Raw genomic sequence first — 19150 nt, forward strand, 5'->3', positions numbered from 1 at the left:
GATTTCTCCTCTCCTGGAAGGTGGGAAAGTCAGGCCGAAGAACTGTGAAAGTCCTCAGTTGGCAGCTGGCACAGTATATACTGCAATCTGATGTCCTCCAGATGTTTTGGATGGTAACTCTCATTAGTGGGCTACGCTGGCTGGGCTGCAGTAGCCGTTGTCTCTCTTCCCTGAGATCTGTCCAGGGTTCTGAAGGACCTGTCTTGGACTCCACTCTTTTCTCCAGACCAGTGGTCTTTGAGTGGGTACAAGCTCTGTTTCCTGCTCTGACCCTCTGCTGCCCTTCCTGATCATCTTCTCCAGGCCTCACCTTGGGCTCAGCCTATCTTTCCCCCAAGGTTCAAATGTTGGGTCAGCTCCTTCCACCTGGGCGCACATTTCGTTGCAAACTGCACCCTGTTTTAGAACAAGTGCTGACTAGGACTGTTGGACTGGGACTGGTCCAACCAAATCTGATCATAAACCATTGCAGGCTGCAGCAGCACTCAGCGCAGTTCCCTGTAGATGACCATTGGCCATGTACCATGTCTGGTGAAGAAGGCTTCCTTTTTCTTGTCCTAATCTACTGGAAGGACAGCTCATGGGCCAATTTCCTAGTCAGGCTACTTTGCAACTCTAGAGGAAGCCACCCAAAGAGTGATTTCCCAACAAAGTTTGATTTCTTTTTCTTTATTCCCTCTTCAGGTACAAGTATATATATAAAAAATAAGTAGCAAAACAGAGACATGGTTTCTTTAAAAAAAAAGGAAAAGGTTACATTTATTGAAAACAGTCAACACTTTATACAACATCCTCATAGATAAGCCCCCAACCCACCCTGCCAACACACAGGCACTGAAGTTTAGCCAATTAATACAGGTGGGGAGAAATTTGGACTGAACCACAATCACAAAGTGGGGAGGGTTAGGAGGCAGGCTTTGATAGAGAGAGAAGGGAAGTAAATCCCACTGGTGTCAAGGGGGTCTACTCCCCAGTAGGCGCACGCAGATCTTCAGTCTTTATCACGGTCACCCAGGGAGCTTTATGAGAGACAGGGAAGTGTCTGAAGGACTTTTCATGTGGAAGATTATTATTTTTGTAAGATGGAGCAAGCTTGTTTTTCAGCTGCTCTGGAGGGGGGGACCTGAGCCAATGGATTCAAGTTACAAGAAAGGAGATTCCGTCTACACAAGGAAAGACTTTCTGAGTCTAAGAGCCATTCAACAATGGAAGGTGGTGGACTCTCCTTCATTGGAGATTTTTCAGGATGGCCAATTCTATAGCATTGCAGGGGGTTTGGCTACATGACCTTTGAGGGTCCCTCCCAACTCTACAATTCTATGATGCTGTAACTCAAACCTGGACCTGAGGCATCCATGCTCCCTTCTTGCCCTTGCCCTCAGGCAACAAAATCCACCCTTAGCTGTGGAATGGGGTCTCCTTAGCCAAGGACCTTGGGGGAATTCAAACATGGTCATCTTCTCTGACCAGAGGCCTTCTGCCTTACTTCTGTGCATGCAGGAAAAGCAGGAGGACCGGGGCCCAACTAGTCCTTGGCAAAGGGTTTGGGGTTTGGGGAGAGGAACAGAAACCCAACACATCCATGCATTCAAACGGATTCTTCAAGCAGACCCTCATTCAAGGTTTTGAAACCTCTGGCCTCCTGCCCTAGACCTGTGCCCCTTCTGCCGCTTCAGCGTCGAAATATATACAAAGGATAAGCAGAATGAGGCGGCAGGCCCATGCTTGAGTGCCCTAACATAAGAAGGGAATAAAGAGGGAATACACAAACAATATTTGGGGGGGGAGGTGGTGGGGCTGCCTGTCTCACACCCTCAAGGAAAGGGAGATACATTTGGTGCCATTTCACAGCAGTTATGTACATGTTTGGGGCCTCCTCATCTGTCGGAAGGATGGGGACGAATTTGCCCATGCGGGAGCAGAAATGGCTACACATGGATGGCATCGGTATAAATATAGGCATTTGTTTTATGCAAGGGAGAGCAGGGTGAGGGGGCGAAGGCACACGCCCTGCTTTCCGAAGGACAACGAGAAGTCAGCGTCCCTTTGGTTTCTTAAATGCCAAGGCAATTTGTTCCGTCTCCATTCCGGGTTATACATAATCTTTCGCGGAAGAGGGGGCGCACTTGGGGTACGGCCGGCTCGGCGGGTAGGTGGTTTCGCGGCGAGGGCAGGAGCAGCACAGGAAGCCCCCTCCCAGGATGGTCAGGGCCGCAGCTGCCCAGCCGATGAAGAGAGCGGGTCCAAATTCAAATCTGGGAGAAGAGGAGAAGGGGAAAGAAAATCACCAATTAATCACCACCAACAATAGCTAACCATTAATTGCATTTCCCTTTCCGGTGCATGAAGATTCACCCCACTTCTTAATGGTTTGCCCAACCTACAAGGACTTAAGAGAAGCCTTGGTCAAAGGTTTAAATCTCTCAGTTGAGAGATCAAATGGGTATCTGATTAACTTCTTATAGGGGGACAGGTCTCCCTTTACACTTCTGGAAAAGCGGCCTGTTTTAAGGGGGACAATTTTAAGGAGAAAAGTTAGAGGGGTAAGTTAAATTCTTCAGGGGAACGAGCTCTTATCTCACAGAATGCCTGGTTTAAATAATTATTTTAAGTGTATGCTACAACAGCGGCTAGCATATTACTAGCCCAAAGAGGGAAAGACAACAAGATACCAACCAAAGAAGAATGGCAAGAAAAACTGATGGAGTATGCGGAAATGGCCAAGTTAACTGGAAAACTTAGAGATAAGGGCAATAGAGACTTTTAAGAAGACTGGAAACCATTTATGTTGTATTTACAGAAACATTGTAAGGAAGTGGACTCACTAGCAGGGTTTGAGTAAACACTTAGAACCGACAAAATAAAGATAAAAAGTAAGGTGTAAGAATTAGAAAATAACGAAGTATAAGAGGCATTTAGAAAATTGTTAAGGTATAAAAATGATAAGAATATAAAAATATTTAACTTAAAGAATGCAATGTTAAGATATAATAAAACAAGCAGGAGAAGTTATTGTATAATAAACCAGATGAGGAAGTTGAGGGAAGTCACAGGGGGAGGGGAGATTGGAGAATTGCATTTATTTTTCTTTTTGAGATAATGTTATTGTGATGAATATAAAAGTGTAAAACTTAATAAAAATTATTTTTTTAAAAAAAAAATAATAATTCTACCTCAACTTGAAAATAATAATAATAAATAAATAAATAAATATTTTAACTGTGCAATGCGTTTTATTTTGTTTTGTGTATTTTGGCTTTTTGGAACAGCTTCAGCTATACGAATAAATAACATTCCTATTCATAACTCCACATATGTTTGTGTGTGAGGTGCCATGGTCTCCTCGCATCCGTCTGGGACAGCCGGATATGTACAGCTATGTATGATAGTCACTCGGGGCTTTCACAAGCGTCCTGAAAGCAGGATGAAACTTGCAGGCGTTCAGGGGCAGGTGTTGTGATTCAGTTACAAGGCATTGGTCTGATTCATCCGCGTTAATACCGTGATCATAAATGATCAGCAATGGATGAGGGGAGGTATGAAAACTTGCTCCAGCATTTGTGGCAAGAGACATTCCCTTCGGTGTGGAATGCGGACTGGGTCACAAGGGGTCGCTTAGTTTAGGATGAATTGATCTTAACATGCAAAATGCAAGTTGCGAAGTCACAAAACTCTCTTTGGCAGGCAGGATGTACAAAAGGAAGAGGAGGTTGTCCCTCCTTCTTGGCTGCAGTGTAATGTTTCGCCTGCCTAGACCTGCCTACAGTCCCTTTTCCTCCCTCTCTCATAACACAAGGACTCAGGGACATCCAATGAAGATGAAGGTTGGAAGTTTCAGGACAGATAAAAATAAGGACTTCTTCACTTCTTTTTCTCTAAACGGCCTCGGCCCAGTATACCTGAAGGAGTGTCTCCACCCCCATCATTCTGCCTGGACACTGAGGTCCAGCGCTGAGGGCCTTCTGGCAGTTCCCTTAGTTCAAGAAGTGAAGTTACAGGGAGCCAGGCAGAGGGCCTTCTCGGTGGTGGCGCCTGCCCTGTGGAACGCCCTACCATCAGATGTCAAGGTGATAAAGAACTACACAACTTTAGAAGACATCTGAAGACAGCCCTATATCAGGAGGCTTTTAATGTTTGACATTTTATGGTGTTTTTATATTTTTTAAAAGCCTACCAGAGCGGCTGGGGAAACCCAGTCAGATGGGTGGAGTACAATAAATAAATTGTTGTTGTTGTTACACAGAGCATCATCATCATCATCATCATTTATTATTTGTACCCCGCCCATCTGGCTGGGTTTCCCCAGCCACTCTGGGCGGCTTCCAACAAAGATTAAAAATACATTTAAATGTCACACATTAAAAACTTCCCTGAACAGGGCTGCCTTCAGATGTCTTCTAAATGTTAGGTACAGTGGTACCTTGGGTTAAGTACTTAGTTCGTTCCGAAGGTCCATTCTTAACCTGAAACTGTTCTTAACCTGAAGCACCACTTTAGCTAATGGGGCCTCCCGCTGCCACCGGAGCACGATTTCTGTTCTCATCCTGAAGCAAAGTTCTTAACCCGAGGTACTATTTCTGGGTTAGCGGAGTCTGTAACCTGAAGAGTATGCAACTTGAAGTGTCTGTAATCCGAGGTACCACTGTAGTTGTTTATCTCTTTGACATCTGATGGGAGGGCGGGGGGCACTACTGAGAAGGCCCTCTGCCTGGTTCCCCGTAACTTGGCTTATCGCAGTGAGGGAACTGCCAGAAGGCCCTTGGCACTGGACCTCAGTGTCAGGGCAGAATGATGGGGGTGGAGACGCTCCTTCAGGTATACTGGGCCTTTGAGGCCGTTTAGGGCTTTAAAGGTCAGCACCAACGCTTTGAATTGTGCTCGGAAACGTACTGGGAGCCAATGTAGATCTTTCAAGACCGGTGTTATGTTCCATAGTTAAACTATGGAACTCCCTCCCCCAGGAGGCAGTGATGTTCACCAAACAAAATGGCTTTAAAAGAGAACTAGAAGAATTCATGGAGGAGAGCGCTTTGGGTGGCTGATAGCCCCAATGGCTTGGCTCTGCCTCCACAATCAGAGGCAGAAATGTTTCTGAATTCCAGTTTGCTGGGCACCACAAGAGGGAAGAGTTGCTCTTGTGCTTGAATCCTGCTCACCGGTTTCCCACAGGCTTCTTTTTGGCCCCAGTGGGAACAGGATGCTGGACTACAGGGGCCATTGGCCTGATCCAGCCAGCTGTTCTTATGTTCTTATGATCCCCTCCCGCGGTTCCCAGCACCTAGAACTCAGAAGCACTGCCCCCTCTTCACAGGAGCTCAGCAAATCCTGGCAAGCTTAGATGGGTTGTCCAGGGCAACAACTTTTTGCCACCTGGGTCCCGGAAGCAAACGAGAGACATCGCCACACCTTTAACCCAGCACAGTTGCATGAGGGCAGCATTTACCTGGTGTTGACAGGCGTGTAAATGTCGAAGAATTGGCGTGCGACCTCGTTTCCATACCAAGAAGTCCCCACCAGGGCGGCAAATCCTGTGGATGGAGAGGAGAGAGAAAAGGCAGGCAGTGAGTCAATCTTGTGGTCTTCCCCTCTGGTGGCTTCCGCATCCAGTTCCCCCTTTCCCTTGAGAAAACAACTGTCCGAGGGGAGAGAGAGATGCTACTGACCTGCAACCAGGAAGAAGATGCCTCCGATAATGGCCATTCTCATCTTCTGGACCTGGTCGTCCTCCATGCATTTCATGCACTTCATTCCGATTAAGGAGATGGAGAAGGCAATGAGCCCCAAGAGAATGGAGGACACCATCAAAGCCCGAGTTGCCTGGAGAATACCTGCAAAAGAAGACAGGGAACCACTTAATGCCAAGTCCTGCAGGACAGAGCTATGGGTGGCCACCAGCCATGATGGGCGATTGCTCTGCCTCCAACACTCGGAGGCAGCAACGCTTCTGAACATCCGTTGCCAGAAGCCTCAGGAGGGCAGAGGGCTCCTCAAGTACCACCTCTCCTCATATGACTACCAACCTGGACCCTGACACCACCCTCTGAGGCCCTTCATCATGTGCCTCCTCTGCAGGAGGTTCAGAAGGTGGCAACACCAAAATGGGGCCTTTTCTGCAGTGGCACCCATTTGTGGGATGCTCTCCCCAGGGAGGCCCACCTGGCGCCTTCATTACATATCTTTAGGTGCCAGGCAAAAACATTCCTCTTCTCCCAGGCCTTTGGCTAATTAAAGAATCTGCAGCCTTTGAAACCGGATGTGTGGTGGGTTATGGTTTTCATTTGTTGCCATGGTATGCACTGTTGTGTTTTCATATTGTAACCCGCCCTGTTATTCTTGGAGGAAAGGCAATATAGAGATTGAATAAATAATAAAGTAATAACTGTGCCCGGATTCTGCTTGTGGTCTGGGTGGCGACTGCGAAAGCAGGATGCTGTCCGAGATGCTCCATTAGTCTGGTCCAGAACAGGATCTTCTTATGAGTCAGACCACTGATCCATTCAGGCCACCTGGCAGCCATGCTGCAGAATAGCATAAGAATGGGGCAAATAGCCCTGCATCAAGACTCAGAGTTGTGGCTTCGAGACCCATATTGGGCAAAAGATTCCTGCACTGCAAGGGGGGTTGGACCCCCTGGGATGACCCCCCTGGTCCCTCCCAGTTCTACGATTCTAGGATTCTATGCTTTTAAGGTCCCGCCTGCAGGCGCACCAAAACCCATCATCCTGATTGGCAAGAATCTCAGCAACCACCAGGAGACTTGCTGGAAACCAACTAGACGTAGAATCATAGAACTGCGCAGTTGGCAGGGACATCAACGGGCCATTTAGCCCAACCACCTGCAGTACAGGAATCGCAGCCAAAGTTCCTGACCTGCCGTCTGTCCACCCCCGGACTAAATTTATCGCCGCCTATCGCGCCGCCACGCCATGGTGAGACTTTTCTGATTATAGTAAAATATCCCCTGGATTTTCCTCCTGATGCAATTTTAGGCTGGCACAGATAAGAAACCAGATTCAGGCAGGCGGCTCCTGTGAGATTAGATAAGGCAGGAGGGATAATACTGCAGGATGTGAACAATTGCCCAATGTTGGAACAGTGCAAGGGCAACAGGTGTTGCTCAAGACGCCGAGAGCATCTTTGAGCAAAGGGGAGATACCATTGCCTCTCTCCGCGATGCCTTTATCATCCCATTTGCTCCACAAGTTGATTCAGGATTCTGAAGGCAGATTCCTGATACTCGGCTGCTTGTTTCAAATGCATCCAAGATCCCAAGCATGTATTAATTACACAGAAAGGGAGTTGCATCTTCACAGATACTTGTCCTCAGTCATGCTTGCAGAAGGGATAGCTATTAAAACAGGCCTTATATAAGTGAGTGATGGGTTCATGGTGATGTACTAAGCCATTCTAACCCTTAGGCACTACACCAGTGATCATAGAATCATAGAATCATAGAGTTGGAAGAGACCACAAGGGCCATCGAGTCCAACCCCCTGCCAAGCAGGAAACACCATCAGAGCACTCCTGACATATGGTTGTCAAGCCTCTGCTTAAAGACCTCCAAAGAAGGAGACTCCACCACACTCCTCGGCAGCAAATTCCACTGTCAAACAGCTCTTACTGTCAGGAAGTTTTTCCTAATGTTTAGGTGGAATCTTCTTTCTTGTAGTTTGGATCCATTGCTCCGTGTCCGCTTCTCTGGAGCAGCAGAAAACAACCTTTCTCCCTCCTCTATGTGACATCCTTTTATATATTTGAACATGGCTATCATATCACCCCTTAACCTCCTCTTCTCCAGGCTAAACATGCCCAGCTCCCTTAGCCGTTCCTCATAAGGCATCGTTTCCAGGCCTTTGACCATTTTGGTTGCCCTCCTCTGGACACGTTCCAGTTTGTCAGTGTCCTTCTTGAACTGTGGTGCCCAGAACTGGACACAGTACTCCAGGTGAGGTCTGACCAGAGCAGAATACAGTGGCACTATTACTTCCCTTGATCTAGATGCTATACTCCTATTGATGCAGCCCAGAATTGCATTGGCTTTTTTAGCTGCCGCATCACACTGTTGGCTCATGTCAAGTTTGTGGTCAACCAAGACTCCTAGATCCTTTTCACATATAGTGCTCTCAAGCCAGGTGTCACCCATCTTGTATTTGTGCCTCTCATTTTTTTTGCCCAAGTGCAATACTTTACATTTCTCCCTGTTAAAATTCATCTTGTTTGTTTTGGCCCAGTTCTCCAATCTGTCAAGGTCGTTTTGAAGTGTGATCCTGTCCTCTGGGGTGTTAGCCACCCCTCCCAGTTTGGTGTCATCTGCAAATTTGATCAGGATGCCCTTGAGTCCATCATCCAAGTCGTTGATAAAGATGTTGAATAAGACCGGGCCCAAGACAGAACCCTGTGGCACCCCACTAGTCACTCTTCTCCAGGATGAAGAGGAACCATTGATGAGCACCCTTTGGGTTCGGTCAGTCAGCCAGTTACAAATCCACTGAGTGGTAGCATAGTCAAGACCACATTTTCCCAGCTTCTTTACAAGAATATCATGGGGCACCTTGTCAAATGCCTTGCTGAAATCAAGGTAGGCTACATCCACTGCGTTCCCTTCATCTACCAGGCTTGTAATTCTGTCAAAAAACGAGATCAGGTTACTCTGACATGACTTATTTTTCAGAAATCCATGCTGACTATTGGTGATCACAGCATTCCTTTCTAGGTGCTCACAGACTGTTTGCTTAATGATCTGCTCCAGAATCTTCCCTGGTATTGATGTCAGACTGACTGGGCGATAATTATTTGGGTCCTCTCTTTTCCCCTTTTTGAAAATAGGGACAACATTTGCCCTCCTCCAGTCTGCCGGGACTTCGCCTGTTTTCCAGGAATTCTCAAAGATGACTGCCAGTGGTTCTTAGATCACATCTGCCAGTTCTTTTAATACTCTTGGATGCAGTTCATCTGGCCCTGGAGACTTGAATACATCTAGACTAGCCAAGTATTCTTGTACTATCTCCTTAGTTATTCTGGGCTGTGTTTCCTCTGCTGAATCATTTGCTCCAAATTCTTCAGGTCGGGCATTGTTTTCTTTATCGGAGAAGAGTGAGGCAAAGAAGGCATTGAGGAGTTCAGCCCTTTCTGTGTCCCCTGTTTGCATTTCAGCATCTTCTCCTCTGAGTGACCCCACTGTTTCTTTGTTCTTCCTTTTGCTACGAACATACCCATAAAAGCCTTTTTTGTTGCTTTTAACCTCTCTAGCAAGCCTGAGTTCATTCTGTGCTTTAGCTTTTCTGACTTTGTGTCTACACATGCTGGCTATTTGTTTGAATTCCTCTTTGGTGGTTTCCCCCCTTTTCCATTTTTTGTACACATCCTTTTTTAATCTTAACTCAGTTAAAAGTTCTTTAGATAGCCACCCTGGCTTCTTTAGGCACCTTCCATGTTTCCGTCTCATTGGTATTGCTTGAAGTTGTGCTTTTACTATCTCCCTCTTAGCAAACTCCCAGCCATCATGAACTCCCTTTCCTTTTAGTATTACTGTCCATGGGATCTCACCCAGCACTTCCCTAAGTTTTATGAAGTCGGCTTTCTTAAAATCGAGAAATTGAGTCCTAGTATGCTTGGCTGCTCCTTTCCGCTGTATAGTAAACTTCAGAAGAGCATGATCACTTGCGCCTAATGATCCTTCCACTTCTACCCCACTAATCAGGCCATCAACATTGGTTAGGACCAGATCTAAAATGGCTGTTCCTCTTGTTGCTTCTCCCACTTTCTGGACAATGAAGTTGTCTGTAAGGCCAGTGAGGAATCTGTTTGACCTTATGCTCTTGGCTGAGTTTGACATCCAACAAATATCCGGGTAATTGAAGTCCCCCATTGCTACTATCTCCCTTCCTTTTGCATGCTTGGCCATCTGTTCCAGGAAGGCATCATCTATGTTCTCCGTTTGGCTTGGGGATCAATAGTAAACTCCCACAATGAGGTCACTGTTATTCTTCTCTCCCTTAATTTTGACCCAAATGCTCTCACTTTGGCTTTGAGGTTCTAAATCTTGGATCTCTTCACAGGTATACACATCCCTGACATATAACGCCACTCCTCCTCCTTTCTTGTCTGGTCTGTTTCTCTGAAATAGATTGTATCCCTCCATTATTACATTCCAATCGTGGGACTTATCCCACCAGGTTTCAGTGATGCCTATTATGTCATATTTAGTTTGCTGTACCAAGAGCTCAAGCTCATCTTGTTTATTTCCCATGCTTTGCGCATTAGTGTACAGACATTGAAGTCCATTAATCATTCCCCCGTGTCTCTTATTTAAGGATTTTTTCCTCTCACCACTAGGTCTGCATGCTGTTTGCTCCATTCGGTCTATGACATTTGGATGATCATCTTCATCAATTGATAGACTCCTACCTTCAGGAGCACTGTCTCCCTCCCCCACATTAGTCAGTTTAAAGCCCTCCTGATGAGGTTTCTGAGATTTTTTGCAAAAACATTCCTCCCAACCGTTGTGAGGTGCAGCCCATCGCTTGCCAGAAGTCCATCTTCAAGAAACTGCATTCTGTGATCTAAGAATCCAGACCGTTCCTGTTTACACCATTTGTGAAGCCAGTTGTTCACTTCCACTATTTTCCCCTCTCTCCCTGGGCCACGTCGTTCAACTGGGAGGACAGATGAGATGACAATTTGTGCATTTAATTGCTTCAATTTCCTGCCCAGAGCCTCGTAATCTCTTTTGATCTTCTGGAGGCTATTGCTTGCAGTGTCATTGGTTCCCACATGAACCAAGAGGAAGAGGTATATGTCAGTGGGTTTTATTATTCCTTGCAGTCGTTCAGTTACATCTTGGATCTTAGCCCCGGGGAGACAGCACACTTCCCGAGACATCTTGTCAGGCCCACAGATCACTGCTTCTGTTCCCCTCAGTAGGCAATCCCCTATCACCACTACACGCCTCCTCTTAGGTCTGGTCGGGGTTCTTCCGTGAGCTGTCCGTTCCAAGGTCGCCTGCACATTCCCTGAGGGCTGACTTTGCTGCTCGTCTTCATATACCTGATCGACTGTAATGAGGGAGAGATCCTCCAATGGAGTGTGCTCTTCGTCTTCCATGCTAGGGGAGAGGACCTCAAAGTGATTGTGTATTTCTAAACAATCAGAGCGAACCCTGGGCCTCCTACTTCTTTGAGTCACGTTTCTCCATATATCTGGCTCCTGTGTTGGTGAACTAGCCTCCTTCTCAGGGGAGTCCCCTGTCTCCTCCTTGGTGGAGACGGTGTGCTCTGTTGCTTCCAAGAAGAGCTCCAGCTCTCTAATTCTTTGGAGCGTAGCTACACGTTCCTCCAGTTGCTGGACTTGGTCTTTTAAGAGGGCAATCAACATGCAATTGCTGCAGGTAAAGCTGCCTGCAACCTTTGGCAAGATGGCAAACATTGCGCAGGAACCGCAGGCGACTGCAGCTGTTCCCTCACCCTCCATCTTGAGAACGTGTCGTTGGGGGTGACTACAGCGGTCCTCCATCATAAAAAGCGTGAAGACAGGACAAATAACTCCCCCCCAAAAAAACCTAGGTCTCCCCCAACAAACGTTTGAGACTAGCTCCCCTAAATCTAAAAGATGGATCAAACTGCGTGCACCACTAGGCGCGCGCCGCTGCCCTGCAAGCTCTGATAAGCTCCTCCCACAGCTAATCCCCTACCTCAACAGAAACCCTGCCCTCTCTGACCTTTGCACAGGGAGAGCAGCTAATCAGCCACAAAGAAACACACACACAAGAAAACCCTTTTTGCTCCTTCTTCAGCCGCTGCCCTGCAAGTTCTGTCACCTTAACAGCGTGATCACCTTACAAGGCTTGTCACCTTAACAGCGCGATCCTTTTTAAAAAATTTAAATAATATTTATTAAGTTTTCCATATTAACGATCCAATAAAAACCACATTAAATACATTCCAAATTATAATACAATCCAAAAGACCACATTTTATGCCAAATTTTATATCTTTGGGTGCTCTGAAGTTTGAGGAGTGATGATCTCACATTGTGCTGCATTCTTTGGTTGGTTCAAAAATAAAACATTTCCGATGTTAATCCTTCATTTATTTTTAAATAGCCTCTGAATTCGTTTAGCAAGTGGCTTAATCCTTTAACAGCGCAATCCTATCCACATGACGTGCAGGTAAGCCCCACTAAATTCAGTGGGGTTCACACCTAGGTATGTGAATCTAGGAATGCAGCCACCGGCTGTATTCTGATATGAGCCACCCTCTCTGAAGCCACTGGAGCCAGGACAAATTTCCAAGTCAATGAGCTCATCACTGATGGAGGTGGATCAACCTCCTTCCCATTAGAACGAAGGAGAAACTGAGTCACCGTTTGCCGACGAAAGCCCTGCAAACGATACAGACTAATCAACAGCAGTGCACCAGAAGATACGCAGCAAGGCATCTTCTCTCAGATTCAGACCTCTGCTTACAAAGGGTCTACGCACTCCCTCGGCCCAAACTCTGCACAAGCAGTGGAAATAGGGACCTTCTGGGATCAAATCAGAAACCAGGATGGCTTTCGTAATTCCAGGACTATCTCTGGAAAATAGAGAGACACCTGGACGGTATGGATGGCCTCTGGGGTCCCTTCCAACTCTACCGTTCTATAATACTGTCATGTTAAGACAAATAAATTCCTGCCAGAATACAGCAGTAGAGAACTGGAGAAAGTCAAAAGTTCTCTTCCTCCTTTTTCCATTCTTCATTACGAAAGTTCATGTGTGTCACAGAGAGCACCAGAGGGGCTTGTTAGCCCCTCCTGCAGTTTAAGAAAAGTACTGGCGTAGCTGCTTGAGGGACTGGTCCTCTTGACCTGTTCAGCCCCATCACTCAGGCAAACCAAGAGGTTATTTTGGGAGAGGGATAGCAGCCACCTTTGGGTGCATGCCCCCGTGAACTCCTGAACGACAGCTGTGATCCTGCCAAGGTACTCAGTCCCTCTCAACTCAGTGGGGCTGATTTCTGAGCAAACGTTATGGGGGGTGGTGGTGTAAGGGGAGCGATGTCCCACACAATTATTTTTAAAAAGCAGGGAATGCCAAACTTATATCTGGATTCCTTGAAGCCAGACACCACCCTTTCCGAGAACAAAATTCTGCCTCTGGCCTCTTCTTCAGCTTTGCCTATAAAGGGGTTTGGACTTGTTTGGTTCACAAGATCCGGTTCATCTTGTAAAAAGTTTTTTATTTGCTCTGAGTTTGTGTTTTTTTTGTTTTTGTTTAGGGTGTTGGCTCTAAGCTGCTCACTTCCAAAGATGAAAAGGCGCAATGATCTGGAGGATTTCAGCGGCTCAGACTGAACCCAGCGGGAGTCTGTTTCCGCATGCACTCTGTACGCTGCTCTGAGACCTCCTTACAGGAAGGATGGGGTGCAAATGAAATCACATACCCTCCATCGTCCTCACCCTTTGGCCAGCAGGGGGGCTTGTGACCCCATCAATGTCATTCCTGATATCATTATCATTATTTATATACCGCCCTATACCTGGGGGTCTCAGGGTGGTTCAAAGAATACATAATAAAACATATATAATAAAAATAAAAGCAACCCAGTAGCCCCCCTCTACAATTTTTTTTTAAAAGTGCATAGGATATTAAGCTGGGGGAGTGTGTTTGACTTCACTCTGACCCCGGAAAGAAGCGTAGAGTTGTAGAGTTGGAAGGTGACCCCCCCCCCAAGTTCACCTGTTCCAAATCCTTTCAATGCAGGAGCCACAGCTGAAGAAGAGGAGTGTTTCTGATCCTCCTGGATCGAAGCGCTTAGGTGGATGTCCACGTGAGGCCAAAAGAGAATGGGGGGGGGGAGGGTAAAACTCAATTGATAAATTGACTCCTCTCCTGCCTCTTGCTTTCTGCTTTATAGCACCTTCCCACCCTTCCTTAGACTACTGAAGTAGAAATTTTTGCAGGAGAAATTCCTTCTTGCCCTGAAGGTCCCTCGGTTTTTTCCCCATCCCAAACTGTAGGGACAAAGTCGCCTTTCGTTTAGGCAATTGTGTGGCATGGCGGCTTACTGCTGGCCATAAATATGGGCAGGGAAGGAAGCGGGAAGAAAAACAGCAGGTAAACTGAGGCACGATTGGGTCGAGGGCACCCTTCAGAAACCGAGCTGTGCTGGACTTTGCAGTTGTCCTTGCCAGGCTCATCTTTGAGGTTCGACCAGCAAAGAGGGAGTTATTTCTTCCCCATCCTCAACTGGGGAGTCACATCTGGTGGCTGCATTAGCTGTGCTTCCTACATAAGAACATAATAAAAGCCCACTGGATCAGGCCATGGGCCCTTCCTCTTCTCACGGTGGCCAGAGAGTTGCCTGTGGGAAACCAGGGAGCAGGATCTCTCCTCCTCCATGGATGTGTCCAATCCTCTTTCAAAGCCATCCAACTTGGGGGCCATCACTGCCTCCAGTGGGAGGGAGTTCCTTGGTTTCACTACGCGGGTTAGACTAGATGACCCACTGGGTCCCTTCCAACTCTACAATTCTCTGATTCTGCGCCAAGATAGCTCAAGGGATGTTTCCCTGCTGGAGTTAGCAAAGGCCTTCCTGCCTGCAATTCTCTTAATTTGGTTAATTAAATTCTGTTAATTTGGTTAATTGCTTGCATGCAGTTCCTCCAACTTGTTATGGCTTAGTGGATGTAACCTCTCCTCCACTTACGTCTGCGAATCTTTTTTTGGCAATTTTAATCCAAGTGATTTGCAATCCAACAGGAGAAGGGAGGGAGGAAGGGAACAGATTTTAAATTTATCATCACCCATCGCCTCCTTATGGCAGAATTGTGCCTTTCCCCTGCTGATGCCACAAGAAACATCACTGTTATCAATCTAATGGCAATTTTTGAATCCCAGATGTTCCACAGACCTGAGGAACGAGAGTGAGAATGTGCAAATCTCGTTGTTGTGTTTTTAGAGCTGTGATGGGAGCGGCCTTGAAAATCTCAGAGTTGGAACTTTTCCTTTGGGGTCATCTAGTCTAACCGACCGCCCCCCTGCAATGCAGGAATCTCAACTAAAACAGTTTTCCTATCTTTGAAGCTAAGCTTTAGACTCCTTAGGAAAACAAAGAAGCAAAACACACAACCAAAATGCCTAAGAAAACCAGAACAACCACTTTTCGAGAAGGTAAGCATTATAAAAACAAGAACCCAGGAAATGAGTTATGGGGCAAAACCTGCTAATTGTAGGCAAACCATCTTTTAGAAATGACTTGAGGCCAAACCTAACACTTATCACACACATACCTAAGTCATTTGGGTGAGCAAATCGAGGACCAAATGGACGGCTTCCTATAACACCTGGGTAAACAAGGACGGCCAACCCTCCAGACGACCGCAAAGGAAGCTCATGCTACCTTAAGGCCACACATGACGCTGCTGGTCAGTAGCAGAGATCTCTGGAATTCTGACTTCCCAGGAAGATGTGCAAAAATACCACCCACATAATAGCTACACTTTGGCAGAAGACACTGCTGAGGGGTTAAAGGCAGATCTAAAGTTCTCCTAGAGAATAATAGAACTGTAGATTTGGAAAGTACTTCAAGGGGTCATCTAGACCAACCCCCCCTGGAAGGCAGGGATCACACATCCCTGACAGATGGCCATCCAACCTCTGTTTAGAAACCTCCAAGGAAGGAGAGTCCACCAGCTTCCAGTGGGGTCCGTTCCACTGTCGAACATCTCTCACTGCCAGAAAGTTCTTCCAAATGTCTAGTTGTATTCTCCTTTCTTGTAACTTGAATCCCTTGGATCGGGTCCTCCCTCCCAGAGCAGCAGAAAAGGAACTTTCTCCATTTCCCATGTGTCAGCCCTTCAGATATTTGAAGATGGCTATCATATTCTATGGAAGTGAGAGCTGGACCATAAAGATGGCTGATCGCCGAAGAATCGATGCTTTTGAATTATGGTGCTGGAGGAGACTCTTGAGAGTCCCATGGACTGCAAGAAGATCAAACCTCTACATTCTTAAGGAAATCAGCCCTGAGTGCTCACTGGAAGGACAGATCCTGAAGCTGAGGCTCCAATACTTTGGCCACCTCATGAGAAGAGAAGACTCCCTGGAAAAGACCCTGATGTTGGGAAAGATGGAGGGCACAAGGAGAAGGGGGCGACAGAGGACGAGATGGTTGGATAGTGTTCTCAAAGCTACCAGCATGAGTTTGACCAAACTGCGGGAGGCAGTGGAAGACAAGAGTGCCTGGCATGCTCTGGTCCATGGGGTCATGAAGAGTCGGACACGACTAAACAACTAAACAACAACAATCACATCACCTCTCAGTCTTCTCCAGGCTATATATGCTCAATTCCCTCAACCATTCCTCATATGGCTTGATTTTCCAAGCCCTTGATCATATTTCATTGCCCTCCTCTGCAGCCATACGCAACCATGATCTTAAGAGGATTGCCTTGGAGGTTCAAAAGAAGCCTGTGTATGTGGGCGATGAGAACTCACAGGAAGATTCTTCAATGGATGTGAGAGGATTTGGAAGGAGCCATAGCTCTCCAGTCAAGTCAACATGAGCCAGGATCATAGTCATAGATGGGAAAGCAGGTCAAAAACACCATGGAAAGGTTGGCATTTTAATATGAAACTAACTAACTGAAAAGCGAAAAGTTGTTCTTCTTGTTCTCTGGGAAAGCCAAGGTGAGAACCTTCTAGAAGTGCTCCAGGTGGTCTTTCTGAGGTCTCCTTGAGGTAGCCAGGTGGCCACAGGTGCTTCTGCACCTGCGGACTGCCAACTCTCTAACCGCAAAGCCCAAGACTTCAGGAGAAGGGCTGGTATTCCCCAAGGGCATCGCAGGATGGATGAAACCAGCCAGGGATATGGAGATGCAACTGATACTGCCAGAACCAGAGGCAAGGAGTCAGGATGAATCACAGCACAGCCAGCTCATGTGGGAATCCCCAGCTAGAAATGTTTTTGGATGGCAACATCCATGGGGCTTTCCGAGGACTGAGCCAGATGATACGTGCAGGTGTGCATAACTAACTCCAGTCTTACAGAAACACACACCTGAAACACAAGGTTTTTTTGCGGGGGGGGGGGAGTTCAATTGAGAGCCCAGTGGTTGTGGAGGGAGCAGGAAGTGCTTAATGCTTTTGCCTGCCAGCGGTTTCTTCCACTACCCCCCCCCCATTTCAGACATGCGTATCTTTCCCCCTGTAAGGAGAAAAGCAGATTGGAAGAGGTTTTGTATTTTACTCTGGCCCTGCCAATCACTGGAAGGTTACCTATGACAGGACGCGCGCTTCAGGTTGGCAAAGGTTGCCCACCCATGGACTAGACCAGGCGTAGGCAAACTCAGTCCTCCAGATGTTTTGGGACTACAACTCCCATCATCCCTTGCTGACAGGACCAGTGGTCAGGGATGATGGGAGTTGTAGTCCCCAAACATCTGGAGGGCTGAGTTTGCCTGTGCCTGGACTAGACGTTCCATTGTGTTCTGGGTGGGGTAGTCTGTGCTGTAAATGATTTTAAACGGTGGAACTCACTGCCACAGGAGGAAGTGATGGCTGGCATTCCAGAGGATTGGGGATGCCCATGAGCCAGAGGCAGCAATGCCAGTTTCTGGATACTTTCCATTGAGGCACCTGGGTGGCCACCGCTGAGAACAGGATGCCTTTGGCCTGATCCAGGAGGCTCTTAATATGTTCTTATGTGGGGTGGGGGGGGAGCATCTCTTGAGCCAACAGCCCTATCCCAAATCCCCACAGGAAATTCGGTTCTGCATTTTATATCCCTCCAAAAGTTGCACTCAAAGTCTTTTGTAACACAGCGTGTGACTCTTAAACTTGGAGTGCAGCACACCCTCCTGCTTCATCAACAGGCTCCCTGCCTTGCCCCAAACTTATTGTTGTCATCAGCCTGGATGTCCCAAAAAGTTATTTCTGATGTGGTAATTTTCCCTGCTGTTACCCACATCCGGCTGCTACTCCCTCCCCTCCCTTTAATAAAGACTGAAGGCAGATTCCTGCTCAGAGGATAACTGCTTATAAAAGATTTCTTACACAGGGCTGACTCTGGAGTGTGGCCAAAGGGAGCAGCTTCTGCAGAAAAAATAAAAATGAACCCCCAGCCGCACCCTGACTCTGTCCCGTCAATGTTATCCAGGCACAATTCAAAGTCTTGGTTAGAGCTGAGAAAAGCCTAAATTTCTTGTTGTGCTACCAAGAAGGAGAAAAAGCGTATGGCCTTTCCAGATCAGACCTTCTTGCCTAAGATTAGGCAAAGAGGACCAAAATGGAGGAGTCATTCTTTGGCATTTGTCCTCTAATATCCAAAGGCCTCCTTCATCCTTCCATGGAAGAAATGTGAAATGTTTCAGAGCCAAGTTAATAAAAAGGTAAAGGGACCCCTGACCATTAGGTCCAGTCATGACCGACTCTGGGGTTGCGGCGCTCATCTCGCTTTACTGGCCGAGGGAACCGGCGTACAGTTTCCGGGTCATGTGGCCAGCATGACTAAGCCGCTTCTGGTGAACCAGAGCAGTGCACGGAAATACCGTTTACCTTCCTGCCATAGCGGTACCTATTTATCTACTGGCACTTTGTGCTTTCGAACTGCTAGGTTGGCAGGAGCAGGGACCGAGCAACGGGAGCTCACCCCGTCGCGGGGATTCGAACCGCCGACCTTCTGATTGGCAAGGCCAAGGCTCAGTGGTTTAACCCACAGTGCCACCCACGTCCCTTAGCCAAGTTAATAGTGAGTAGCTTTTCCTTCACAACAGACAACAGACAGCGCCTTCTGCTTCTACTTGGAAGTAAGTTACGTCTGACTCCTTCCAGGTTGTTGCTTTTTGCGATTCAGCCACACACCAGAGATTTCACATGAAAGAAGAACCTGCTGGATCAGGTTCAATGGGGTCTGTATAATAATAATAATAATAATAATAATAATAATAATAATAATAATAATTTATTTGTACCCCGCCCGTCTGGCTGAGTTTCCCCAGCCACTCTGGGCGGCTTCCAACAAAGATTAAAAATATATTAAAAATCCAGCATCCTGTTCTTATGGTGGCCAACCAGATGCATGTGGAAAACCAGCAAGCTCAAGACCATTCTCCCCCAATGTGGGATTCAGAAGCATTTCCTTCTCTGACCTCAGAGGCAGTTGTGCAAGGT

The 19150-nt window shown here is 47.0% G+C and overlaps 1 protein-coding gene across 1 annotated transcript in view; it reads right to left on the bottom strand.

Annotated features, from left to right (window-relative positions):
- Positions 1-1522: 1522 nt before the first annotated feature.
- CLDN1 (claudin 1) overlaps positions 1523-19150 on the bottom strand; it is a 30889-nt gene continuing 13261 nt past the window's right edge. Inside the window, exons 2-4 of the mRNA XM_053390861.1 lie at positions 5664-5828; positions 5444-5528; positions 1523-2255 (exon numbers count right to left, since the gene is read on the bottom strand). Coding sequence (XP_053246836.1) covers positions 2093-2255; positions 5444-5528; positions 5664-5828 — 413 coding nt within the window. The 3' untranslated portion in view covers positions 1523-2092. The remainder of the gene's footprint in view (positions 2256-5443; positions 5529-5663; positions 5829-19150) is intronic.

Source organism: Podarcis raffonei, chromosome 5 (genome assembly GCF_027172205.1).
Source record: "Podarcis raffonei isolate rPodRaf1 chromosome 5, rPodRaf1.pri, whole genome shotgun sequence".
NCBI lineage: Eukaryota > Metazoa > Chordata > Lepidosauria > Squamata > Lacertidae > Podarcis > Podarcis raffonei.